The 24,136-nt window shown below is 40.3% G+C and overlaps 1 protein-coding gene across 1 annotated transcript in view; it reads left to right on the top strand.

Moving 5' to 3' along the window:
• Positions 1 to 24,136, top strand: part of LOC108429281 (collagen alpha-1(XIX) chain) — a 269,795-nt gene that overhangs the window by 43,697 nt on the left and 201,962 nt on the right. The window contains exons 10-14 of the mRNA XM_037532973.1: positions 1,440 to 1,484; positions 4,059 to 4,112; positions 5,971 to 6,015; positions 15,146 to 15,199; positions 23,647 to 23,700. Of these exons, the coding sequence (XP_037388870.1) occupies positions 1,440 to 1,484; positions 4,059 to 4,112; positions 5,971 to 6,015; positions 15,146 to 15,199; positions 23,647 to 23,700 (252 nt within the window). The remainder of the gene's footprint in view (positions 1 to 1,439; positions 1,485 to 4,058; positions 4,113 to 5,970; positions 6,016 to 15,145; positions 15,200 to 23,646; positions 23,701 to 24,136) is intronic.

Here is a 24,136-nt window from a genome sequence, read left to right as displayed (position 1 = left end):
GCCCACAGAGTGTGGAGGTTCTTTAAACTGTTTAAAATGTTCAACATCATTTAAAAAACTGGCTCTTATAAACCATCCATTGATTGGTTCCTTGGGAAATCAAGGCGATTCTATGGTAGAGTACCTGTACTGATGTTTGGTGAATATACTGTACTTTTGTGCTGCGTTGCAGGATCTGAAATACATTAATAGAAGTCTTTAAAGAAAGAACATTCATGTAAGAAAAGGTTTTCTGACTTGTATAGATAATTGAGAAATTGCAGCAGTTGTTTCATGGCACTGTAGTTCATTAGAGCTATCTCAGTAAAAGCGTATGCTTCTGTAATCTCTTTAAAAACCTTTTTGCTACATGAGAGACAAAGTGGAAGGGCATTTTAAGGATAGTTTTTGCATTTGCTAGTGGTTTCAGGAGAAGCACCATTCATTTCTGAAGGTTTGGTGGACTGAGGCAGGGAAATGATAGACAAGTTGACTTGCTGGTGCAGACTTTGCAATCTTTTGGAGTGCATTCGGAAAGATGGAGTATAACTTAAAGTGAATAAGCTCCACCACTTAACCCTCCTTTTTGTTGTACAGCAAATTGACCTGCTTCACACTTACAGGAAAGATATTTTTAAGTAATTTTTGGAGCAAGAAACATTTTCTGCTGGTTCATTTGGTGCCATTTGAAATGAAAGGGTCAGTGTGACCCAGAACAGAAAGAAACGTTTTGTTTGTTTTAATCAACATAATGACAGAAAATATGCAAATCAAAGACTAAATCAGTCTAAACCAAAAAAAAAAAAGAAAAAAAAGGAAAATGAATGTCTAGTTTTTCCCAGCGTACAGAAACATACAGTTAAAATGATTTATTAATGAAAAATAAGTGAATTATTAAAAGTAAACCAGGATCTGTTATGGGAGAAAAACTTGATTACACTCAGTATTGATATTAGTTGAGCTAAACATAATGTTTATGGAGAAAAATATCTTTTTAAATTACTGTCAAATGGTTAAACACGGAAGGAGGCCAATTTGACCCAGGTACATTATTGCTGTTCCTCAAAGCTGAACATAACAGGAAGGTTAATGAAACACCAGGAGGTCAGAAATGTCATCTGGCTGATTCATTTTTGTAATAAATGTTGGTTAAATTCTTAAAATATTTCAGCTGGAGAGAAGTGCAGAGAACCCAGGTACAACATTATTTATCTAAAAATGAAAATCTCCAGTGCAGTCAAGCACATCCAGCAAGGTTACTGCAGGTCTGGAGCTTGTGCTCTCCCAATTATCAAGTAATATTATCCGGCTCTGCAGCTGTTGGCCACTGTGTTAAGAAGAGGCCCTTAACAGCTGTAATAGTGCGATGGGGCTTTGCAGCTCTGCTCTCCACTGACTATATATGTCAGTGCAGAATTGTCCACTAAAATGCCATCTCTGCTCTCTTCTGTCTTCTCCAGGGGGATTCAGGACAGAATGGTCTCCCTGGAATCGCTGGTGAGAAGGTATGTCAGTGTTACAGGTTTTGTTTGGGTCTGATAGGGTTGCCAGACAAGTAGAAGGTTTTTAAAAACTCAGTTTACAAACATTCATTTCCACCACTTAGCAAGCGAGCCATTTAGCAAGTCATAACAACGAGAACTCCTCTAATGATTATGACTTAATATCTCAAAATAATATGTTCAAGAGTTTCATAAATATAAGAACATCTCAAAATGATGACTTACCATGTCAGAATAATGTGTGGCCTCATAATTAGAGAGCTTGAAAAAGTGCTCTATTGTTGTCTCTCATACTTCTTATTCTTCTTCCACACTTTTCTGCGATTAATACAGCCCGATCCGCTTAACATACAGACGCCGTTCAAACTGCGTTTTGAAGGTCTCTGCGCTGTGACTTGTGCTCTGTGTCTTTGGATTTGTCGATTGGATTGGTAGTTTTTAATAAAATTAAGTTTAAAAATTAAAAACCTCCCATATGAATGAATGGCAGAATGTTCAGAACTACCAATTCTATCGACATCGATGATGTTACAGCAGGCCACAGACACAGCCGTCACGCAGGGAATCTGCTTCAAAATCCTTAAACCATTTCAGTTTTAAATGGTAGAGAAACTTGTTCTTTCTGAAACCTCAACATATCTCATCATTTTATCAGTTAGCTTTAGAGTTATGAGCATTTGTTTGGCACTAGGCACAGAAAACTGCCCCATTCACTCCCATGTAAATTTCTCAAAATCAGAATCTGCTTATTTCAAGATTTTCTCTGTGTTTAACGCATCATAACTCAGACATTTTCTTCTCAATCCACACAACATTACACCAAAATAATCCTCAAGGGGTCTCATTTCACACCATCCATCCGGTTAAGCGATACAGTAAACATTTCCAGAGTTATGACTGTTTGTTCAGAGGGTGCAAATCGGACTCAAACAAGGCTTCTCCACTAAGAGCTTCATAACAACAGATTACAGTTCATTTGAATGACACCCCCAACACATACATCTCTCCCTGTCACACACACCACACAGACACACTCACACACACACCAGACACACACACCACACATACCTAATGAGGCGTTGTTCACTTACACAGAAACACACACACACACACACACACACTTGCAGCTCTTTTCAAGCACTCTTGCAGTTCCTTTAGGAAATGCACATCTAGTTACAACTTAATATTTCATTAGTTTAGCGTTCTTTATGAGAGAGCATCCCAAGCTCATTACTATGATTTACTGTCCCATTATTTTGATGTACCGTCTCATAATTCTGACAAAATATTTCATAATTATTACATAATTATGGTAGTATTATTATGAGGTATTAAGTAATTATTTGCTATTTATGATTCATAGTTTTTATGACTTGCTATGACACATTATCTCAGGTGGTGTAGTATTTTTATGACATGTTAGTCATACTTCTGAGATAGTAAATCATACGTGAGATAAAAAAGTCATGATTAAATAAAAGAGACACTCCGATTATAATGACCTTCAAAATGGCTTAAGTCTTTTTGAAGTGCAAGAGAAATCATATTAGCAAATCATATTAAGCGTTTCTAAATTTTTCCTTCATTACGCAGTAACAATTTTACACTGTAAACTGTACTTAAAAAACCATGCAAATCTATTGCCTTATAAAAATTAAGTAAAGTTTCTGGGTGGGTGGCATGGCTCCTCGTCTCCCCCAGCACTCAACATGATGCTACCTGTCCCAGGTGTCTGTTTGCTGACATAAAAGGACTGGTGGTTAGCTGCTGGCAGTTTAAAAAGATGTGGCGCTAGCTTTCATCCTCCTAGAGCTGGTGGTATCATGGATTGGGAGAGAAATTTGGGAAAGAGATTGGGGAGAAAATTGAGAAAAAAAAAGCCAAAACAAAATACAAAAAAAAGTAAAATTACAGGTAAACAGATAAACAGATACAGGTAAACAAACCCACACAAACACATAGTTTTATATGAGTTATAGTTATTTTCTAACTTTCAGAGAACTCAAACAGCTCAATCATTATAAATGCTGTCCATTGAGCTTTAGTCTCTACTTTTATTTTCTGCTCATTCTTGAATTAGTTAGGCTAACATGAATCAAACATTCCTCCTTGGAATGTATCAGCATCAATTAAAATAGCACCATTCTATTTCCACTCCGTCTGCCCGGGATTTACTAAATGAACGCTGAGAGATTGTTTGCAAGTCACACGTCTCTAGTAAATAGATGCGTGGCAGCAGACGGGAAGTGTGTTAATCCGGTCTATATTTCTACAGCGGATGCTAAGATAACCATGTGGTGACATATTAACCCTTGAAACCTGATACAATTTAAGGGTATAATGCTTGAGCTCGTCATCCCACACCACTAGTCCTCCTCCCCCCACAACACATACAGACAGACCAACAGACAAAAAGACCTTTCCTTATTGAGCCGAAAACAATATTAACCAGCGTGGGTGTAACTCTCCAAAGATGGAATTAGCTCGGGTTGACTGTATATACTAAGCTGAACTAAAGCTTAGCACTGCCCTGCAATGTTGTTTCTTCATTCATTAAGCCTAATCATCTTTTCTCAGGGTGACACGGGCATTGCTGGCTCGCCTGGTTTAGACGGACATCCAGGGAATAAGGTGAGTCTTATTTGATAAACGGCTCACATTGCAGTTTGTCACATGCTTGAGAGGTGTCCCATGAGCCCCGGCATGTCACCACACCCGCCTGAATAACGTTTTTGAAGTCTATTAAAATGGCTTCCATTGCACCCTGAAATAGCCTGTAGTAGATGTGAAACCGTAGCATGTACACAACTGACAAACTGTCATGCTGTACTTCACAAAGTGGGCCAACAACAGGCTTAAAAATTCCTCTCCAGTCCCCCAAGGCCTTTTTTTTTTGGGCCAACTGTGAACTGTCAGTTTTTTTTTATCCCTTCTTCTGCCAGTGGAACTGAAGTGCTATGAGGTGCTACCTTACACAACACATGAAATAATCTGTCAGAAGCTTCAAGAGTGCCACCTTTAAATCAGATCACTGCAACAGAATCTTTTTTAATGGGATGGTTTGGATTAGGTGGGGAGGAATTGCAACAAATATGGCCTGAGGTTGCATGAAGCCACAAGTTTTGACATGGTTTTGGGGCGAGCTGCGGGGGTTCATTTGGTCTGCTCTTAATCCGAGAATTACTGTGCCAGGCAAGCCGGGAGAGCATTATTGCTTGAGCTAGAAATATTTCAAGAGTTGCACCTACACTTACTGGCCATTTTATTAGAAACACCTAGCATGCCATATACACTATTTCCAAAAATATCCACTCAATTATCCAAATCATTGAATTCAGGTGTTCCAATCATTTCCATGGCCACAGGTGTATAAAGCCAAGCCACTAGGCCTGCAGACTGCTTCTACAGACGTTAGTGAAAGAATGGGTCGCTCTCAGGAGCTCAGTGAATTCCAGCGTGGTACCGTGGGACATCACCTGTGCAACAAGTCCAGTCGTGAAATTTCCTTTCTACTAAATATTCCACAGTCAGCTGTAAGTGGGATTATAACAAAGTGGAAGTGGGAACGACAGCAACTCAGCCACGAAGTGGTCGGTCACGTAAAATGACAGAGCGGGGTCAGCGGATGCTGAGGGGCATAGTGCGCAGAGGTCACCAACTTTCTGCAGAGTCAATCACTACAGACCTCCAAACTTCATGTGGCCTTCAGATCAGCTCAAGAACAGCGTAGAGAGCTTCATGGAATGGGTTTCCATGGCCGAGCAGCTGCATCCAAGCCTTACGTCACCAAGCGTGATGCAAAGTGTGGAATGCAGTGGTGTAAAGCGCCGCCACTGGAGTTGGGCTCGGCCCCTTAGTTCCAGTGAAAGGAACTCTTAAAGCTTCAGCTCCAAGAGATTTTGGACAATTTCATGCTCCCAACTTTGTGGGAACAGTTTGGGGACGGCCCCTTCCTGTTCCAACATGACTGTGCACGAGTGTACAAAGCAGGTCCATAAAGACACGGATGAGCCAGTTTGGTGTGGAAGAACTTGCTTGACCTGACGTCAACCTGATAGAACACCTTTGGGCTGAATTAGAGCGGAGACTGTGAGCCAGGCCTTCTCGTCCAACATCAGTGTCTGACCTCACAAATGCGCTTCTTGAAGAACGTTTAAAAAAGAATTCCTATAAACACTCCTGAACCTCGTGGAAAGCATTGAGTGAAAGAGCTGAAGCTGTTATAGCTGCAAAGGGTGGGCCGACATCATATTAAACCCTATGGATTAAGAATGGGATCTCATGGATTTTTCAGCGCCTCACTGATTGATTAAGAATACTGTGACTGTTCAAGAACTTGAGGATGTCTGACACAGGAAATGTCGAGCTGTAGTATCTTTACTGTACACCTAAAATACCATGCAAACGTCAGAGACCACCCTTCATTTACTGAACTTCCAGTTCATTTCTGAGCTGTTTTTCCTGACATTTCCTCTTCTTGTCATCGCAGGGTGAGCCTGGGTCAGCTGGAGAGAAGGGAATCGATGGAGAAAAGGTGTGTAAGCCTGACCGCCCCACTTCATCAAATGACTTTCCTGGGAATCGATTGCTGTGTATTATTTATTCTCCCTCAGGCAAAGTTCATGTACTGATTTCATTACGTGTTCCACAGCCTTTTGCAAGACTTATGCAGGCCTCGGAAACAAGGCACTTGTTTTTGTAGCCCACATCAACCCGAGTTTATTCGAGCGTACGTTGTCCACTATATCGGAATGAGGTAAATAGTTAGAGGTACGAATCAGCTTGTGATGGACTTACACCTAGCTTGATCATTTCATAGCCTGCGGTGCTTCTCTGTGGTGCTCAGCAAAAATATTTTATCACTCACTATGAATATTTGATTTTGCCTGCACAGAGCCATGACTGCACTGGAGTGTGGCATCATTATTTATGCTGCAGGCAGTTTCAAAAGCAGGCAGGTTTGCTTTCTTCTATATGACGTATAGATCTCGTTGTCAAGATGAATATAACAAAAGTGTATACTTGGGCAGGGGGGATGCAAAAAAAATGCATGTAGAATATCTTTTTCTCTTCCAGATCAGCAGCACATCGCTACATTACCATTAGCCTGTGGAGATGACCATGCATATTCATTTCTATGTAGGCCATGTGACTCTGCTAGTGAGGCTGAGAGCAGATGGGCAGTTTAAAGTGGCTTAATTAAGGACATCCTGCTCATAATCATCTCTCAGCAATCAGCCCAGGCAAAAAAGAAAGAGAGCAAGACAAAAGCAGCTAAAGAGAGAGCACATTTTGTAACAGAGTGAGCATCACTAATTATGGCTGCACACTAAACAGCAAAACACAATATTGTCATTACTAATCAGGGTCAGTAAAGTATTTTTTTGTAAACACTCTCTTCAGAGAGCAAGCCTCAGGCAGCATCTGGACAGAAAGCCATCGACATTTTTAAATACATGAGTGTGTCCTTGTAACTCTGAGCTGGAGAAGCTGATGCCAGAGGATTCGGATCTGAATGAAACGTAAATGTATTTGCTCACAGAACCGGGCTTTGAAAAGCTGTTCCTGTACTTTCACAGATCACAGGGAATCGCGTCGCTACTCAAGGTGAACCTTTTTCACCTGGATGACAGCATTTAATTTCACACAGTGTCCACGGCACATTTGTGTTTTCAAGGGTACATCGCCTCAAAGAAGTGAGCCAAAGTTTGAGGCTAGAAGCCTTACAACCTGATACAACTATACTGTGAAGGTATACGTAACGTGTCCAATGATTTTTCAAAGTTTCTGCGTAATTAAATCGTTAATATGGAAGAGTTGTTCAGAGTGGTGTGGTGTGATATGCTTCATTCTAGAGAAACGTATTAAGTCAGAATTGTTCGCAGTGGTGGTGACAGGAATGGCCGAAGCGCTCAAGGCCTCTAACACTTCTCTCACAGAAAGTGCATTTGAAGGCCAATTGTGTCACAGCGGTGCGAGTAGTCCGTCCCACGTCGAAGGCTCCCTCTTTTGCGGCCGAGAAATGTGTCTTTCTTTTCCCTGGCAACGAAGCATCCGGAGGATAGATCCTTCAGCAGCCAATATATCCTGAGGTTCACTGTGTGCCAGCGAGGATTCGAGAACATGGCAGCGTCAGCAGAGGAGCGAAAGCAAATTCAGTTGACTGAAGCAGAATGTTTGCTTTTTGAACGCATGCTAAAACATTTTGGTTTAGGGAGCAATGAGTGAGAAGCGTCTCCAGCTCAAATAAATGAAAAAATAAAAGCTAAAATCTAAGTTTCTCTGTTTTTAAAGAACTTTGAGGTGCGGGAACAGCGGTGCTGTAATGCAAACAGAAAATCTACCATAGGGCAGTTTCCATTGAATAAAAATGTTTTTTTTAAAATATGCTTTGATTGTTAAGTCAAGCAGTTGAACTTGAATTTGTGTGACTGAAACTTGAATTAAGTTTTTTTTTTTGTGAAAAAGCTTTACAGACTGGTGCTTTATGTAATGTAGCTTGTTTTGTCAGTATTATTAATTATGAGATTTCCACAATAACTGAGGCATAAAAGGCAAATTCTTCATCAATTTAAGATTTAAACTTTTAAATAACTTTTAAAACAAGATAAATAATCTAATATTTCCAGATTTAAGATTTTAAATCTTGGCAAGAGCAGAACACGCCTACCTCATAGGTATACAGTGACGGATACACTACAAAAAAAGAAGCAATCAAAACCTTAAAGTTGTCATTATGAGAGTATTTTAAGAATATTAAAGGATTATTAAAACTGTTTTGTACACTTTTACTCTATTTAAGTCATTTTGTCTAGTGAAAGTGTCTCGTTCCGTTGTCAGAAAATTGACTGATTTCAAACTAATTTCAATCATTTTTGTAAAAAGGAAAATGATCTGTATTATTTCTCAAGTAAAAATCCACTTACACTTGATAAAATTACTTAAAACAAGTACAAGCATATAGTAACAGGTTAAATAATCTTATAATATTTTTACAATGATCTCATATAGAGAAATATTAAGTATATTGAATTGATTTAAAATGTTTTCACTTTTGTAGATGTCATTTTTTGCATCATAGTTTCTGTCATTCATCCTCTACTTCAGGCAACTGGGAACCTTCTTGGCCAAAACACTATAGAGATTAGCCTTTGATCGCTGATCTAAAGCTCTGAATTCAGCTCGTGAAGGCTTTGCTAATTAGCTGATGAGCTGAATCAGGTGTGTTTAATGGGGCAGTGAGCTGAAGTCTACAGAGTTGACGAGGACTTTGCAGTTACAAAGTCGGTGTGCCTAAATAAACTGGAAATGTACAGGTATTTTCAATTCAGCAGTTCACATAAAAATTTAGACCAGACATGATCCCAGTAAAACTACACAGCTGGAGAAATCATAAATACAGTTGTTGATGTATTGAATGTTTGTTTTCCCCACTGTACACCAAAAAACACAGGCTAGTTATTATTACCAATAGTGGCAGTGGTGCACAGCTGTTTAGTTTTGCTTTGCTCAATTCGCTGGTGACTTTTTTTTTTTTTTAGGACGATAAAAAGAAGAAAAAAAAAAAAACGTAATCAGTCTGTGACTGCTGGCTGTGCTAAATTTCATAATTAAAGCCACATTAGCAGAAACACATTATGTAATCTGTTTTACTTTATTTAGTTTGTTTACAAAGGCAAGTTCTGGGGGGTTATATTTAATGAAAACAGATGAATATACATTTTCTATTTGTTTTAAACCTTGGAGGCCAGATGGTGCACAAGCTCTACAGTGTGAGTGTGTCATATCCTTTACAATGGAAATATAAGTTTCCATTATGTTATTTACATCCATCAGGCATAACATTCTGACCACCTCCTTGTTTCTACGCTCATTGTCCATCTTATCAGCTCCACTTACTGTATAGCTGCACTCTGTAGTTCTACAGTTACAGACTGTAGTCCATCTGTTTCTCTGATACTCTGTTACCCTGTTCTTCAGTGGTCAGGACAGTTTGTTTTGGTCATCCTCTAGTCCTTCATCAGTGGTCACTGGACGCTGTTGGCTGCCTATTTTTGGTTGGTGGACTGTTCTCAGTCCAGCAGCGACACTGAGGTGTTTAAAACCCCAGCAGCACTGCTGTGTCTGATCCACTCAGACCAGCGCAACACACACTAACATACCACCACCACGTCAGTGCTGAGAATGATCCACCACCCAAATAGTACCTGCTCTGTGAGGGTCCATGGGGGTCCTGACCACTGAAGAACAGGGTAAAAGGGGGTAACAGAGTATCAGAGAAACAGATGGACTACAGTCTGTAACTGTAGAACTACAAAGTGCAGCTATACAGTAAGTGGAGCATAGAAACAAGGAGGTGGTCAGAATGTAATGCCAGATCAGTGTGTGTGTGTGTGTGTGTGTGTGTGTATGTGTATATATATATATATATATACACATTTATATATATAACATCTGTGTATGATCTGTGTTGTTGGTCTTGAGTGAACTGTGGGGAACAGCTGATTAGCTTTTAGGGCTGTCACAAATACTCGATTAAACTTGATTACTTAATTTAAAAAATCTATAAAAACTGTCCTTCTTAGTGATTAGCCAGCAATTGGCATATTGATAATTCATACTTTAAATTCAGTCATGCAGTAAGACTCATATATTCAATTGACTTGCTTTTAAAAGCTTCCTACACTTGTGAAAAAGGATCATCAAGGGTTCTTTAGTAATGGCAGTGGTTCTATTTGGTGGTTCTCCTCTGTAGAGGAGGAGCTGCTCTGTATGTAAATATAAGGCTCATTCTAAGCTACAGAAACACAAACATTCATAGTTACAGGTGATTATACACTAATTAAAACATGGTTTTGTTTACTATATTACATTTCTAATAATAGAGCCCTTAAATCTTAAACAGTACACCGTTTTATAGTTTGGGTTTTTAAAAACTCTTATTAATTAATTAACTTAATTCATTAATGAACTCTGATTAATCATGAAAATGGTCAGTAGCTTATTTGATTAGTTATATTATCTTTACACCACACCACTTTGCTTATTTCTCTGTGGTAGAAGAATTTAGGTCGAGGCGTGTTTTCAGATCTGCAAGCCGATTTCTGGACTGCTGTCAGAAATAGTTTATAATAGATCAGATTAGAAGCCCCAGATGTTGTCACTCATTTTGGATGCCGTCAGTCGTGACTCTTGCGGAGACCTTGGCCAGAGTACAGCGACTCAGGCCTTAATAACACTGCGGCGGTGACAGGCAGCTTTATAGCCCCTCTCTATGGGCTCGAACACACTTTCGGGAGTGTGTCGAAAAGGCCTGTCCATCTGAGTCTCTGGCAGAAACACTTGCCGTGACTGCTTCTGATCACCGTCCAATCTGTAAACGAACTCCTTCGGCCGACTTCCTGTCCAAATAATCCACTTGCAGAAATGGCCTCCTCAGAGATTTGGCTTTTAGGAGCTTATAACTCACAGAGATTTACAGATGTAGGTGTTACTGTTTAGATTATGAATTATGGAGAGCTTTTTATGTTGGATTATATAGTTGTCGGCTGTAGTCATTTGTTATTTGCGGTCTGTCTGTCTGTTCCTCCTCTTCCTTTTTTACCGCTTGGGCTTGCTATAATTTAGTAAAGTCTATTGAGTGGCAATTATTACTTCAGCTGTAATGAGACAAGCGCTCTAGCAATTCACAGAATGCAGTACACTTCATTTGCATCAGTGCTCTCAATAAAAATGGTAGGCGGATTTTACTGAATGTGTGCCTGTAAGAAAGCTGTTCATTCCCAGAGATGTAATGGAGTTGTGTCAAACCCCAAGCTGAGGTCGTCAGCCTTTGGACTACACTATCAAAAAAAAGGCATTCACCTGTCACTGAAGTGGAACCCTTAAGCTCCTTTAGTTAGGGAACATAACAGTACTATATTCCACTGCAGTTATATTTGTATAGTTATGTTTTATATTTCCTAAGTTTGTGTTGAATCCACACACTCCAGTCGCCAGCCTTTTTTATTTTATTGTTCAGTTTACAAAAAACAGGTTATGAAAAGGTACAAATATGTACTTTTGGCCTGGGAAGGTTTCACTTTAGGTGTCCAATTGGACCGTAAAACCACTGTTGTACCTTTGAGGGAACTTTTATATTGTTTGTACCTTGATGAACGAAAAATATACCTGAACAGAATCGTTGTATGAGAGCCACAACTGTCTTATTTCCAGTCAAATAGATGGTGATGTAATTTTAAACCCTTATAATAAAAGAAGCTATTTTTCTGTAGCACTTTCGACCCATTTTCCACAAATCTGGGCTATAAACAATAAACAGATGGCGTCTCTTCAGTGATCTGCTCTGTAAAAATAATTTTTATAAAACAATACAAAGTGTGTCTAAGACTTTTGGATTTCAGCAGTAAAATGTAAGCATATAGCAATATGTATATGATCATAAAACACATTCCCTGTTAATTAGAGGCGAGCTTTTACGCCTTAAAATTTGGTTACATAAATTCAGATGGAAAAAAACAAAATATACCCTGGTGAATAAGAGGTTAATATGGACAAACAAAACATTTTAGAATTTTAATTTAATAATTAAATTAATTAAAGGTAGAAGTAAAATGAACAAGAAATATATTAATATTCCCCGCTACTTGTAGGTCACTGTTCAAATTTAAGGGAATTTGTGAAACTGACAGTGTTCAGTCAGATTGTTTTTAGTCTGATCTCTTCCAGTGAAGCTTGTTTTCTGACAACTGTCAGGTGGATTTGATCTGCTGATCAGAGGTTTTTGCACAAATTTGTTCATGCAGCTCGGGGGGGGGCACTCTGACATTACAGAAGGACACACCACCAGCACCAAAACATCCATTCACCATCAAATACAAAGAAATTGTGAAGTGTGTTTAAATTGCAAAGACTCTACTTTTCATTTAAGTAGTTATTCTGATAAAAGAATTTGTGATAAATGTCTTTCTGTTAAATTAGAAAGGAATGTAATATTCATGCATTTTCACTGGTGGTCTCAGACTTTTGGACCCCACTGTACATTTAACAGAAGTGTGAGCTACTAAATGTACCTACTTATATATAGTAAAATATATTAGCAGTGATCCAAAGCTCAGTCTTTAAAGCTGGTTGATGATATTCTGAAGTAATCAACCACATTCAGTGGTGTTGAGGTCTGGACTCTGGGGTGGTCAGTCCATCGTTCAGCTTCTTTGTTTGATGTGTCCGTCTCCTTTTCTCAGTGAGGTTCTTCTTGATCAGCTACACATCCTTTCAGACCCACAGCGCTGAGTGGTCTTCTCACAGTGGAAGGACGGACAGAAACACCTGTGGATGTTTTCAGATCTGAAGCAGCTTGATCTTCTCCTCTCTCTCAGAGACGAAAGCTTTCAGTGCTGTTTATCTGATGGGGGCAGTTTTGGGGTCTACCAGCTCATCCAGGTGGTTGTTAGGAGCTTCGTTTTCTCTGTGGCTTTTAATCAGTTTTTGAACTCCAGTTTTGAAAACTCCTGATTTTTCACTTATTTTAATTTTTACTTTTCTTTTATTTATACAAATGGACGTTGTTGTATCTAATCTCATAAATATCTCCTGCAAAAATGAATAACTTGTACTTAGTGGTTGTTTTGACCGGAAGTTAAACAAATGAAGGGTAGTCTCTAACGTTCTCTGCCCTGTCCAGCTCACGATCACTGCATACAGAGCTGGAGCGGGCACAGCTCTGACCTCTTTTTGTAGTTGGCTGGATGCTTGCACTTTGGTGCCAACGCTCTGACATGGTTTGATGGGATATTTTGGCTGAAGCTTCCGTGTTTGGTACTACGAAACATTACGTGATGTCATTGTTATAGTCGTAATAGTTTAAAAATGTGGATATGTAACAATATCAGATAAGAAGCACAAAGGATACTTTGACATTGCCAATGGGAAAGAGAAGTTCTCATTGAAACTAATGAATAGCCGTTTCATGAAGATGATTGACAGATACACTGCAGATAACAAAAAGCCAAGACCCTTCATTTCGGCCCCCTCTTTGAGGAAAAAGAGCCTACTTCAGTGAATTTGTTTGGAGGCAGATAATTATCGTTCAGCCGACTTTAATGTACTGAGCTACCCTTCTAGTCCAGCCTTTCTCACATTTTCCGTTTCTCGAAATGAAAAGAACCTTTGTAAGTCTCAAATGTGATTGTCAACACTTTAAAGTCAGAAATCTTTTTTAAAAACCTGGACCTCCTCTGAGCTGCTGTAAAATATCTACAGTGCACAAAAATAATTGAATTGCGTTTATATAATCAGGGTTCAGTGTACCCGGTAGCGGGCTGCTGCAGAGTATTTGTAAAAGTCTGGTCTTTTGAGATGTTTCAGTGGCGCTCTCAAAAGAATCGTTTGGCGTGTGTAGTGTGCGTATTACTGAGCCTTTTTAAAGTCTTTGCTGATTATGCCGTCCCATTGTTCTTGTCTTACTCATTAGTCGTGGTGCAAGTAAGTTTTTATGGCTGTTTTCATGAAGGTACAACTCTGTTCAAATTAAGCAGTATTAAGTTGTATAGAAGGGAAATAGCCTAACAGTCTAGAAAAAAGAACAGTCCTGCGCTATAGTCTGTGTATTGTTTACATAAATATACATCCTACGTGTCAGACACAAGGCCCGCGGACCAAGTCAGGCCCCTGACACAGTCCTATTTGGCCAGCAAAATTATTTTAATTTTCTTTTCTTATTGTTTTATCCTGAGATGCACTTTAGTCCCCAGCATGCACTGCAACATAGTGGGTATTCTGACCCTCTTCCTCTAACAACAATATATGGGTCAGCAGTTACACAAAAGGAAATGATGCCTGCTGTTTAGTTTAAGCAAAAAATAAACAGTTTTAAGAAAGCTACCTAAACAAGTTATTTTATATTTAGAATTATTTTTGAATAGGTATTTAATGCTTATTTACCTGTTGCAGTTTTGGTGTATTTTAAATAAACAATGGCTCAATCAGGTGGCAAAATGTTCAGTAAAAATGAAATAAAAACACAACTGGCCCACATATTTGCTGATATTTTTAACACGGCCCTTTTAGTAGATGAGTTTGACACCCCTGATGTGAACGGTAAACATATTTTAGCGATAAGACCACAAACAAATGATACTGAACTGCTGTTGCTCAGCCCAGAAAATAACTTGGGATAAAACCTCTTTATATTAACTTACATTGAGAAGTAAGAGTATTTTAGTCTGTCCTGTAATGTTACTGTTTTACAGATACTTGATTTTCTTTGGACAGTGACGATATTTCAGTCTGAGAATGCACAACAATGCTTGGTTTCTATTACAATTTTCTCTTGGGGGACGATGCTTATAGACCCTCATTTGAATGCATGAGTTTGCATGCCTGATAACACTATCTGATTAATGATGAATGCAACACATGTTACTGGTATTATTTTGAGCTACTGTGGTTGAACAACTCCTTCTGCTGTGTTCTTTACAAGACTTTTTCATAGATAAGTCTGCAGTGGGGAAAATCCCATTATTCTTTAAAATGACCTTGCTCTGTAAAACACTGATTCAATATGAAAACCAAACTGCAGCTGACTTGTAATAAGGGACGTTTTAATGAATACAATCAGAATACAATCTGTTTTCTTAATGCATTTTATTCCCTCTCTCTTCTAGGGTGAAAAGGGAGCTGCAGGAGAGACTGGGCTCATGGGAAAACCTGGACTTGATGTAAGATGTCCTACACAAGTGTGTTTGTGTCTGATTGCACTGTTCAGGATCCACATACAGAAATTTGAATGCAGTATTTCCACACAGCGCCTGGTCTTTAAAACCAGCACGTTGAAGGCTCATCTTTCCTGTTTCCAGTGCTGTCCTCTGGAATAGGGATAGGCAATGTGAAGCCTGAAGGGCTTTATTTGTCTTTGCACCTGATTGAACTCATCAGTTAATTATCGGTCCCGTGGGTTAGGGGTCTTAGAGCAAAAACAGCACTGAAGCTCCTTGATTGGAATTACATACTGAGCAGCATGAAGAGCTATATTGTTTCAGTTTGTCACAGTCTATTAAAAGGTGGAAAGACATGATCGCTAAAGCCTCGGGCTCGCTACACGACTTTAAAGTCTAAACAGATTATAAAAGACTGGGTTTCTCACACTATCAGACTGGCTTTTCTGATTTTTTGGGCTACTAAAATATTGGGGAACCACACTAAACTCAACTTTTTAGCTGTTGGTGAACTGAACGGAGCTCACATGAACTTGTGTGAACTCCCATTACGAGGAGATGCAAATAAGCAAAGTTGGAGCTGCTGCTGGTTTCTCTGGCGTTTGCGCTGAAACAGTAAAGAAGCAGCAGGTAAACATTTTTAAGTGAGAATCAAAGATTTTAAAATGTGATCAGTGGGTATTTTAGAGTGCTACATGTACATTAACTCCATTGTGCTCTAAACTCAGCTCATTAAAAAGCTTCACTGCACTTGTGAGGGACGTTTCTCCATTTTTCCATGTTTACTTGCTGTATTTTCTTCTTACTCTCAGTTTTTAGTGGCTGCAGGAATCTGGAGTTGTTGACGGGCTTACACTACATTACACAGTCGGGTTAAAAAATCTGACGTTTGATAAACTCTGAACACGATTAGGAGGCAATAAATCTCGCTCACACACGGCTTGACTCTCTCTCCAACTGTCAATTCCAACTGACCCAAAAATCTGCAGACTAGAGCCGACCAGCACAGACTCAGAGAATCGGGGCTAAAATCGGGCTTAAAGTAACAAAAGTGCGAAAAGGCTGTAATTATGCTTTGTAGATCATTTGCAGTGCTTGTGAAAAGGAAAATGCCCTTTGCTGCCTGTGTGTGACTCCACATTAGTGTCTCTTCAATCTCCACATAGACTTTGTCATAGACGCTATGATCTTGAGGCTCATCACTTAAAACATCTGTAGCTTTTGAAATGCTGAGCAAGTGGAAACTCACAAAAAGTGTTTCCTGCTGTAACCTCTTTGGCATTCGTAGGACGGCACTCAAGACATCTCTGTTACTCGGCGGGATCTTGTTCCATGCAGCTTTGAAGGCCTGCCATTCAGCATATCAACAGCCCGGCTGCACGCAGCAAACAGAGCCCCCTGCAACACCCTTTTTTAATGATCTGTGTTGTATCTTTTTCATTGAGACATAAATCTTGAGGAGAAAGGCTAGAACCTACCTAGTTGGAGAACAGCTTCTGCATATTCTGCACTGGTTTGAAGTGTGCAGTGCAGATGATTGTGTATGTATGTGTATGTACGTGAATGAGTACCTCACTAAATGCATCTTTTATCAGGAAATATTTTGAGTGCACCGCTCTTGCTTGGAATTAATTTCTGAACTGAATTAGCCACCGGAGCTGGGCTGTTGCACCTCGCTGGCTGATATTATGCTGCATCCCAAATCATGCACTTCTATACTTTACCCCCCTACACTAGTGCACTTATAATAACACTGCACTACAAATAAGCAAGCAGTTTGGCACAGACACAGCGGGAAATCTCAGCCATTCTACAGCAACAAATAAAACATGGTAATGTACTCAAATATATTGGTTAATACGCTTTAAAATTAGTTTACAAAAAAATCCTCATTCTCCAATATCCTCCTAAGTTTGTCTTCAGAAAAGTCTACATCAGATTCATGACGTGGTCTTAAAGCGCAGAGCAGTTCTCACCTCTGTGCTTCTGAGTGTATGTAGATTCTGTTCTTACCTAAGAACAAATCCTAAATAAGAAAGCATAGGTGAATATCAGAGTCTTTGTCAAAACTACATAACTGGTTTTTCAGAAGAAAGGTCTTCTTAAGAACAGTTGGTGACTGATGCCTGTTGTTTTCTCACAACAAACTGGACTGGGGAAAGCTCAGCTCTCACTCTTGATTAAGTGTCAAAGAGTTTTATAAGAATGAACTGTGCACTAGTTTGTTTTTCCTCTTGAGCTTGATGGCGGTCTTGGGTTTTTTAGTTTCCCTCTTTAGAGGTTTCTTTGTTTGAGCACACCGGTATTTAGCGTCCCCTTTGTCTGCTGCTCCCACCATTTCTTCTTATAGAGGCCTGTTCCGTCTCGCAGTAGGTCGCTGATTCAAACCTGGCGTCTGCTCTCGCCACGCAGTTATGCCAAACCACAATTGTTTCACTTCAACACCTCATGCCAGTGAGTTTTTGACATACTACAAAGACAGTAATGAATAAATTACTGACTAAACGCCTAAAAGTTCTGCATTTGGGCCTGCCACCTCCCCCGTCCCATGAGAGAACCAGACGCAAAATTCTGTATTCTGTACTTTTCTACCTCCAATTTTCTCCTTAAGGCAGGGGTCAGCAACACGTGGCTTTGTTGTGGCTCCACAGCAGAATCAGATTTGTAGGTAATAATAAAATAATCCTCCTCTACAATAAAATAAAGCTCTGCTGATCGTTCAACACAGTTTAACAGTAAATGGTCTTAAACTCTGGAGTTAATGTAGAACTGCTGATTCACCCTTTAACCCTGATCAGCGCAGACGATTGGTCACCATAGTAACGCAGTAACAATCTCGCCCAACTAGTAGCTAATGAAATGGCAAAGAGAGAGATTTAAGATGAACATCAATAATTTGGAGACAAATTATCTTATTTGCATTTATAATCAGTCCAGCTGGTTTCCTGATACGTTTAATCTGCATTGAGAAACTGACAAACACTAAAAAGTTGTGAAGCTGAAGTCAGTTTTTCATTCGCCAGCTTCCTGTTCGACCTTTCTCAAGCACCATTTAAGGTCGAACAGTAAAATTTTAGCTTTGAAGAGACATTTTATAAGAAACTAGTCTACTTTTGTGGAAAAGTTTTCTGCAGAAGACTCAAGAGAAGCAACTGTAGCTGAACTAAAGCTTAGAGCAGAGCAAATTAAATCTGCATTTTAGTCTATATTACATATAATATGTCCTATACGAGGACATCAGCACATACTGAGACATATTTACAGCCAAGATGGTGAAACGTTACTTCAATTAAATGGACATGAAAATGGCTCTTCTTAACATTTGGCTTGCTGAGCCCTCCCTGAAGGTAGTCATGTCCAATTCCACCCGCTAGTTAGGACTCCCCCAGTCACATGATAGCGCCACTGCATCTTTTCAAACTGCCGCTAATGCAATGTTGGACAGCTGAATGCGCTCGGAGGAAGGCGCTAACAACCAATTCATTTGTCATCTAACAAACACCTGTGCTGCCTAGCATTGTGCTGGGTGATGGTGGGTGGTGGGTGAGGGGCTATCCTACCCACCCACAGAGCGAGGCCAATTGTGCTTTCTTGGACTCCCGGCCATGGATTGCTGTAGCATCCATATTCCATACTTGGAAGCAGTGAAGATAATTTGTATATATTCATGTAAATGCAGAAGTTTCTCCCCTGCATTGGCAAGATATGCTATTGTGTTGTGATCCTGCCATCTCTATAGGATCAAGGCTGCATCCTGCAAGTCAAAAGTATCAAGTGAGCAGGCACAGCTCCCCACAGCGTCCTGACCCTGTGCTGCAGCAGTACACGAGAGAGTGAGAGACAGAAGTGGACAAATGGAGAGACAGAGAGACCCCCTGCAACTCTCCCCTGCAGCCACAACGCCCAGAGCAGGGAGCAGAGGCTAACGATGCAGTCAGTCTTCACACTCTCCCTTTGGGTGCTGCTGGGGTCAGGCTGGTCTGCAGGCCAGGGTTTTCCTTTGGCCTCCACAGAAGCAGCCACAGCAGCCCAACTTAACCAGACCGCACTCGGGGAGGTGGCACAACAAAGCAAATGTCCCCACTCTCCCTAAAGGGGTCATTAGACTACCACAAGCCGAGCAGAGCGCTTTTTCTGAAGCTCAGCAACATACATCATTTAAAAGCAGCCTCAGTCTAACCTCCACTGGAGCGTCTCATTCTCTGTATTTTCACAATGCAGGACACCCAATCAAGCTAAAGTGCTAGATCACCGTAACAGATGTCGATTATTCATTCAACTGACTGCAGGCTTCATCTGTCCATTCAGAGATGTAATGACTTAGCCTATCAGTGGTCATTATGTTTGCCCTGATTTTGAAATGCTCTTTCTTCTGTTTGACGCATGGCTGGAAATCGCAAGCTTTTAACCATAATGCCATTCGAACTATAACAATGGAAAAAAAAAGTTTGTTCCAGCTCACTGATAGAACCTGCCACTTGGAAGCCATTTGACAGCATTGGCAGTCTTTCGCACGTGCATGTAGAAGTTGATGCAACAAGTTCAAAGTGCAAGGCAGCATGTTTTTTCTTGGAGGGGAAGCATAATGAAGTGACTCCGTCTTCTGGAACATAACTGTAAGTCAATCTGGACTTGTCCTGGTTATGAAGTGCCTCGTAAATATCGACCGCCTGGAAAGGAGCATCGTACATTAAGGGTCCAGTAAGAGTGTTAACGAAATAACCAGTCAACCCCAGACAAATTTCGCTCTTATGTTTTTTATCGACCTGGCAATCCCCGTCTGATTCAAGCCACTGGTCAGCGTTTGGCAGGTGAAAATATTTATGTGTCTAGAGTCAAGATCTGCGAAAGGAACTATGTCTGTACTCTGTGTTGGAAATGACTCTCAAGGGCATAGCATTTATCATATCAGCATCAAATGTCTCAACAAGTCTCATTTAAATGAGAATAATAGCATTTCCAAATTCAACCAGAGTACTTGCGAACGAAGATTTTCCAACTTCATAACCAAGAATGATTCTAGCCTCGTTTGAAAGAGAGGGAAGAATACCTTGTGAGCCTTAGGTTGATTACTTAGTTTTGTTCTGCAGACAGTTGTTTGGCTTCTATAATAATTGTTTTAAACACAGGGAAATAGATGTGGAAGATACAGATTAGGCTTAAAAAATGCTATAGTTTAATAAAACAAATTTGCAGGTAGTTAATATTATGCATTTACTGAAGAGAAATTGTTATTGTTATGTATGCATGTTTCATTGTGCCTCCCTAAGGCTGGGCCCATAATACATAGTTTTGTGCCTGATTTGCTCTTTGTGACAATTCTTTCACAATCTCAAGCGATTTTCCATGTTGGGAGCTTGATCGGAAGCAACTGATGACACAGATGAACTTTGTGTGAGTGAGAAGAGAAACGAGTGAATCTGGAGGGATCAGAGACCCTCGGATATTAGCAAACTTGTTTAATATTTACAACTCACTCTGCAGTCAAATTACGTGTTGATTTTTTTTAGTGAATAATAAGTTCACACATCCTTTACAGAGAACAGAGTGCTTTCACTTATGATAGCTAGGTAGGACAGATGATTAAAATAAACAAAAAAATACAGTTAAATGGAATGTTTGGACATATTTTGTACTTATAAGCCACCGAACATGTTGGCTGTGGGGTCTTTTTGGTGTGACAGCAATGAGCAAATTGAATATCCACCCCATTTCTGTAATTTGTACCAACATTTCTTATCAGTCATGAATATTAAGGATATCTTGTTGTAAATTTACATCTCCCTCACTTCCCCATGTAAAACCAGTCTTGTGCTAATAATACTAAACTCCTGCATAATCATGTGGTTAAGATGTAAACAGAGTCGTTCAGAGCGGTTTGGTGTAAAACACCCTGTTCTAGAGAAACTTACCGAGTCAGAGCCGTTCACAGTGGTGGTGATAGGAACCAGACGTCCACCTCTAAAAGCTCCTCACAGAGAGTTCCTACATGAAATGATTATGAATTCACTGCCTGATGACTGAGATGCTGTTTTATGATAGTTTAGAGAACTTAAACTCCATTCATGATGGATGGTTACATGATATGCAGGGTACGGTGACGTAAAATAGTCCCCAAAGAAAACATATTATTTCAGATTTTCCACTATTTTCCATCATTTATATTACATAGTGAATAAAATGTCTATATTTGCATTGTAGTCTCGACGACTCCTGGTCTCCATCACCACCACTGTAGACACCTGAACCATTTCACACCAAACCTCTCTGTCACTGTGTACGTCTCAATAGTGCTTCAGTCTTGCAAATCAGTGACCCTCTAATTCAGTCTTTGTGTTTTTTAGTGGTTGCTAACTTGGACCTGAGCTTAATGTTCTCAGGCACAAAGACTGATCCTAGATCAGTGTTCTGAAGGCTTCATCAATAACGGCCCAGTTCTCTCGCAGTCTTTACTTTGCTTTGGAGAACTTTCGTCCCATCGGTTCACCCTGGACGAGTTCTCTGTCGTGCTAGTAAATTAGTTCCTCTCTCCAGCTGCGAATGCAGAGAGGGATTAACCAGCGTGTGAGGTGCTCGTCTGCAGCTGATATAATTCAGTATTAATAGCCTTTTCAGTCGGATGCTTAACTAAGACAAATGGCTGTATTCAGAGTCCATTCTACTTCTTAGCCATCGCCTCAGACTTATTCTTAAGACCTCTCTCTCTCTCTTTCTCTGTCTCTCTCTCTTTCTCTGTCTCTCTCTCTTTCTCTTTCTCGCTGGCAGGCCGAATGTGTCACACCTAACAAGGGCTGCTGTAAATTTAGCCTGTCGATACGCGTCAGGCCTCATCCATCAGCTGTCGCTGCCGTGGCCCTTTATTTCTCTCCTCCGTTTTCAATTCCACATCACCCCTCCTTTTTTTCACTTTGCGCCACAGAGTGTCTTGACTTTGCCCGCGGCCCTCCTATCTCCAATCAGATCCAGCACACTCACAGCCAGCGGGACTAGGGTGATGAAGACTCCTAATCCTGGCTATGACCAAAGAGGATCAGGAAACTATGTGGAGGGGTGAGGGTGGGCGTCGGGGGGAGCGTTTGAGGGCTGGGGGTTGGGCAGAGCTAGGTGGGTGGCACTATATCTGCTAATGGCACATCTGTCTAGAATGCCATCACATGTAATAGGGACAGTCAAAGCAGAGTGCTGCTGCTTGGGCTCTTAAAGCTCATATTGTATTATTTTAACTACCTTTTACCTTTTTTTAAGCTCTTATGTGATGAGATCAGTTGCCTCTGTCCTTCTAAAACAGTGCAGAAATTCGATAAAGTGTGACACAAAAAATACTCTGCTTGTTTTTTAGTTGTTTTAATGGCAAGTTAGCAAACTATATGCAGACTTGTCTTTCCTTATCTTGCATTCAGCTTACAGTCACATTGCCACTGTTAAGATGTGAGTAAGACTGTTATATATTAGTGGCTGTTATGTTCTGAGTGGGGGAAATGAAAAATAAATATTCTCAGTCCAATATTGGAATCAGAGACAGTAATTGCTAGGTCCTGACTGATATCAGCCTTTTAACTGTGTTAAAAGGTTAAGATGTAAACTGTGTCATTCAGAGCAGTTTGGAGTGAAAGGCTTCATTCTAGAGAGGCTTACCGAGTCAGAATGGTTCACAGTGGTGGTGATAGGAACCAGACGTCCACCTCTAAAAGCTCTCTGACAGACAGTTATTGCATGAAATGGTTATGAATTCACTGCCTGATGACTGAGACGCTGTTTTATGATAGTTTTAAGAAGATTTTGGGAACGAGATCCTAATGCGTGGCCACAACTTAGTAAGGCATGAGAATGAGATGATTAAGTCATGGCCATGTCTTAGTAAGGCTTGAGAACAAGATCACGGCTTACTTAGTCACGGCCACGCATTAGGATCTCATTCCCATGCTTTACTAAGTCGTGGCCAAGACTTAATCATCTCTTTCCCATGTCTTACTAAGCTGTGGCCACGCATTTATACAGGATGTCCCCAGCAGGGCTCCATACTATTTTCCATCATCAACATTCTAGATAAACTCAGAGGACTCGTGTAGGTTCTCAGGTGGTTCTGGATGGTGAATAAAATGTTAGTGAATTTCTCTGAAGGACTTTGTTTACATCTTAGGCATTTAATTATACAGACCTTTTGAAAGAGGTTCTACATTGTGCTCTGGTGAAGTATCATCTCATGATTCTTAAATATGAGAACTCTTTCATTCTTTCAGTTTGAACATTCAGACCTTCTGCCGTATTCAGCAACATAAACATTTAACGTCTAAATCAAGGCATACGCTCTGAAGTTTTAATGCAGGACAGCTTGAATGCTGTTTTTCATCTGAAAAGAAAGTGCCCTCAGTTGCCTTGTGAAAACTGAGGCACAGAGATGGACAGCATGTGGTGATTCAGCTAACTTTGTCTTTCTTCTTTCCCCTCAGGGTCTGAAAGGGGACACAGGACCTGAAGGCCCACCTGGTCCCAAAGGTGATAAAGTAAGTCTCTCAGCAGCTTGATTGACGGTAACGTCTTTACAGACAGAGAGAGAGAGAGAGAGAGAGAGAGAGAGAGAGAGAGAGAGAGAGAGAGAGAGCGGTTCAGTCTGCTGCTGGCACTGCTTCGCCTCTGTTTTAGAATCGATAGGCCATCCAACATGTACGCGCACATTTATTTTTAATCAAAGACCACACCCGTCCTTGGCATTAATGAATGATTTATATGTTTATCAGATGGGAACGTCTCGCCGCGCATACTCCACTTGATATTACCAGTGGACATGTGACTTCTTTTTGTAAGCTCAGGCGTTACTTGCTTTTAGTGCACACTGAGCTCCAAACACGTAGACGCCGTGGCGTCGGCCGCTCTGTTCCTTCATTAGCCACATGCTGTTTTGCTTGTCTTTTGCTTGTTTTGCTTGTCAAGGGTTTTTTG

The sequence above is a fragment of the Pygocentrus nattereri genome, chromosome 22 (genome assembly GCF_015220715.1).
Source record: "Pygocentrus nattereri isolate fPygNat1 chromosome 22, fPygNat1.pri, whole genome shotgun sequence".
Lineage (NCBI taxonomy): Eukaryota > Metazoa > Chordata > Actinopteri > Characiformes > Serrasalmidae > Pygocentrus > Pygocentrus nattereri.
This window is presented reverse-complemented; position numbering and strand designations above follow the sequence as displayed.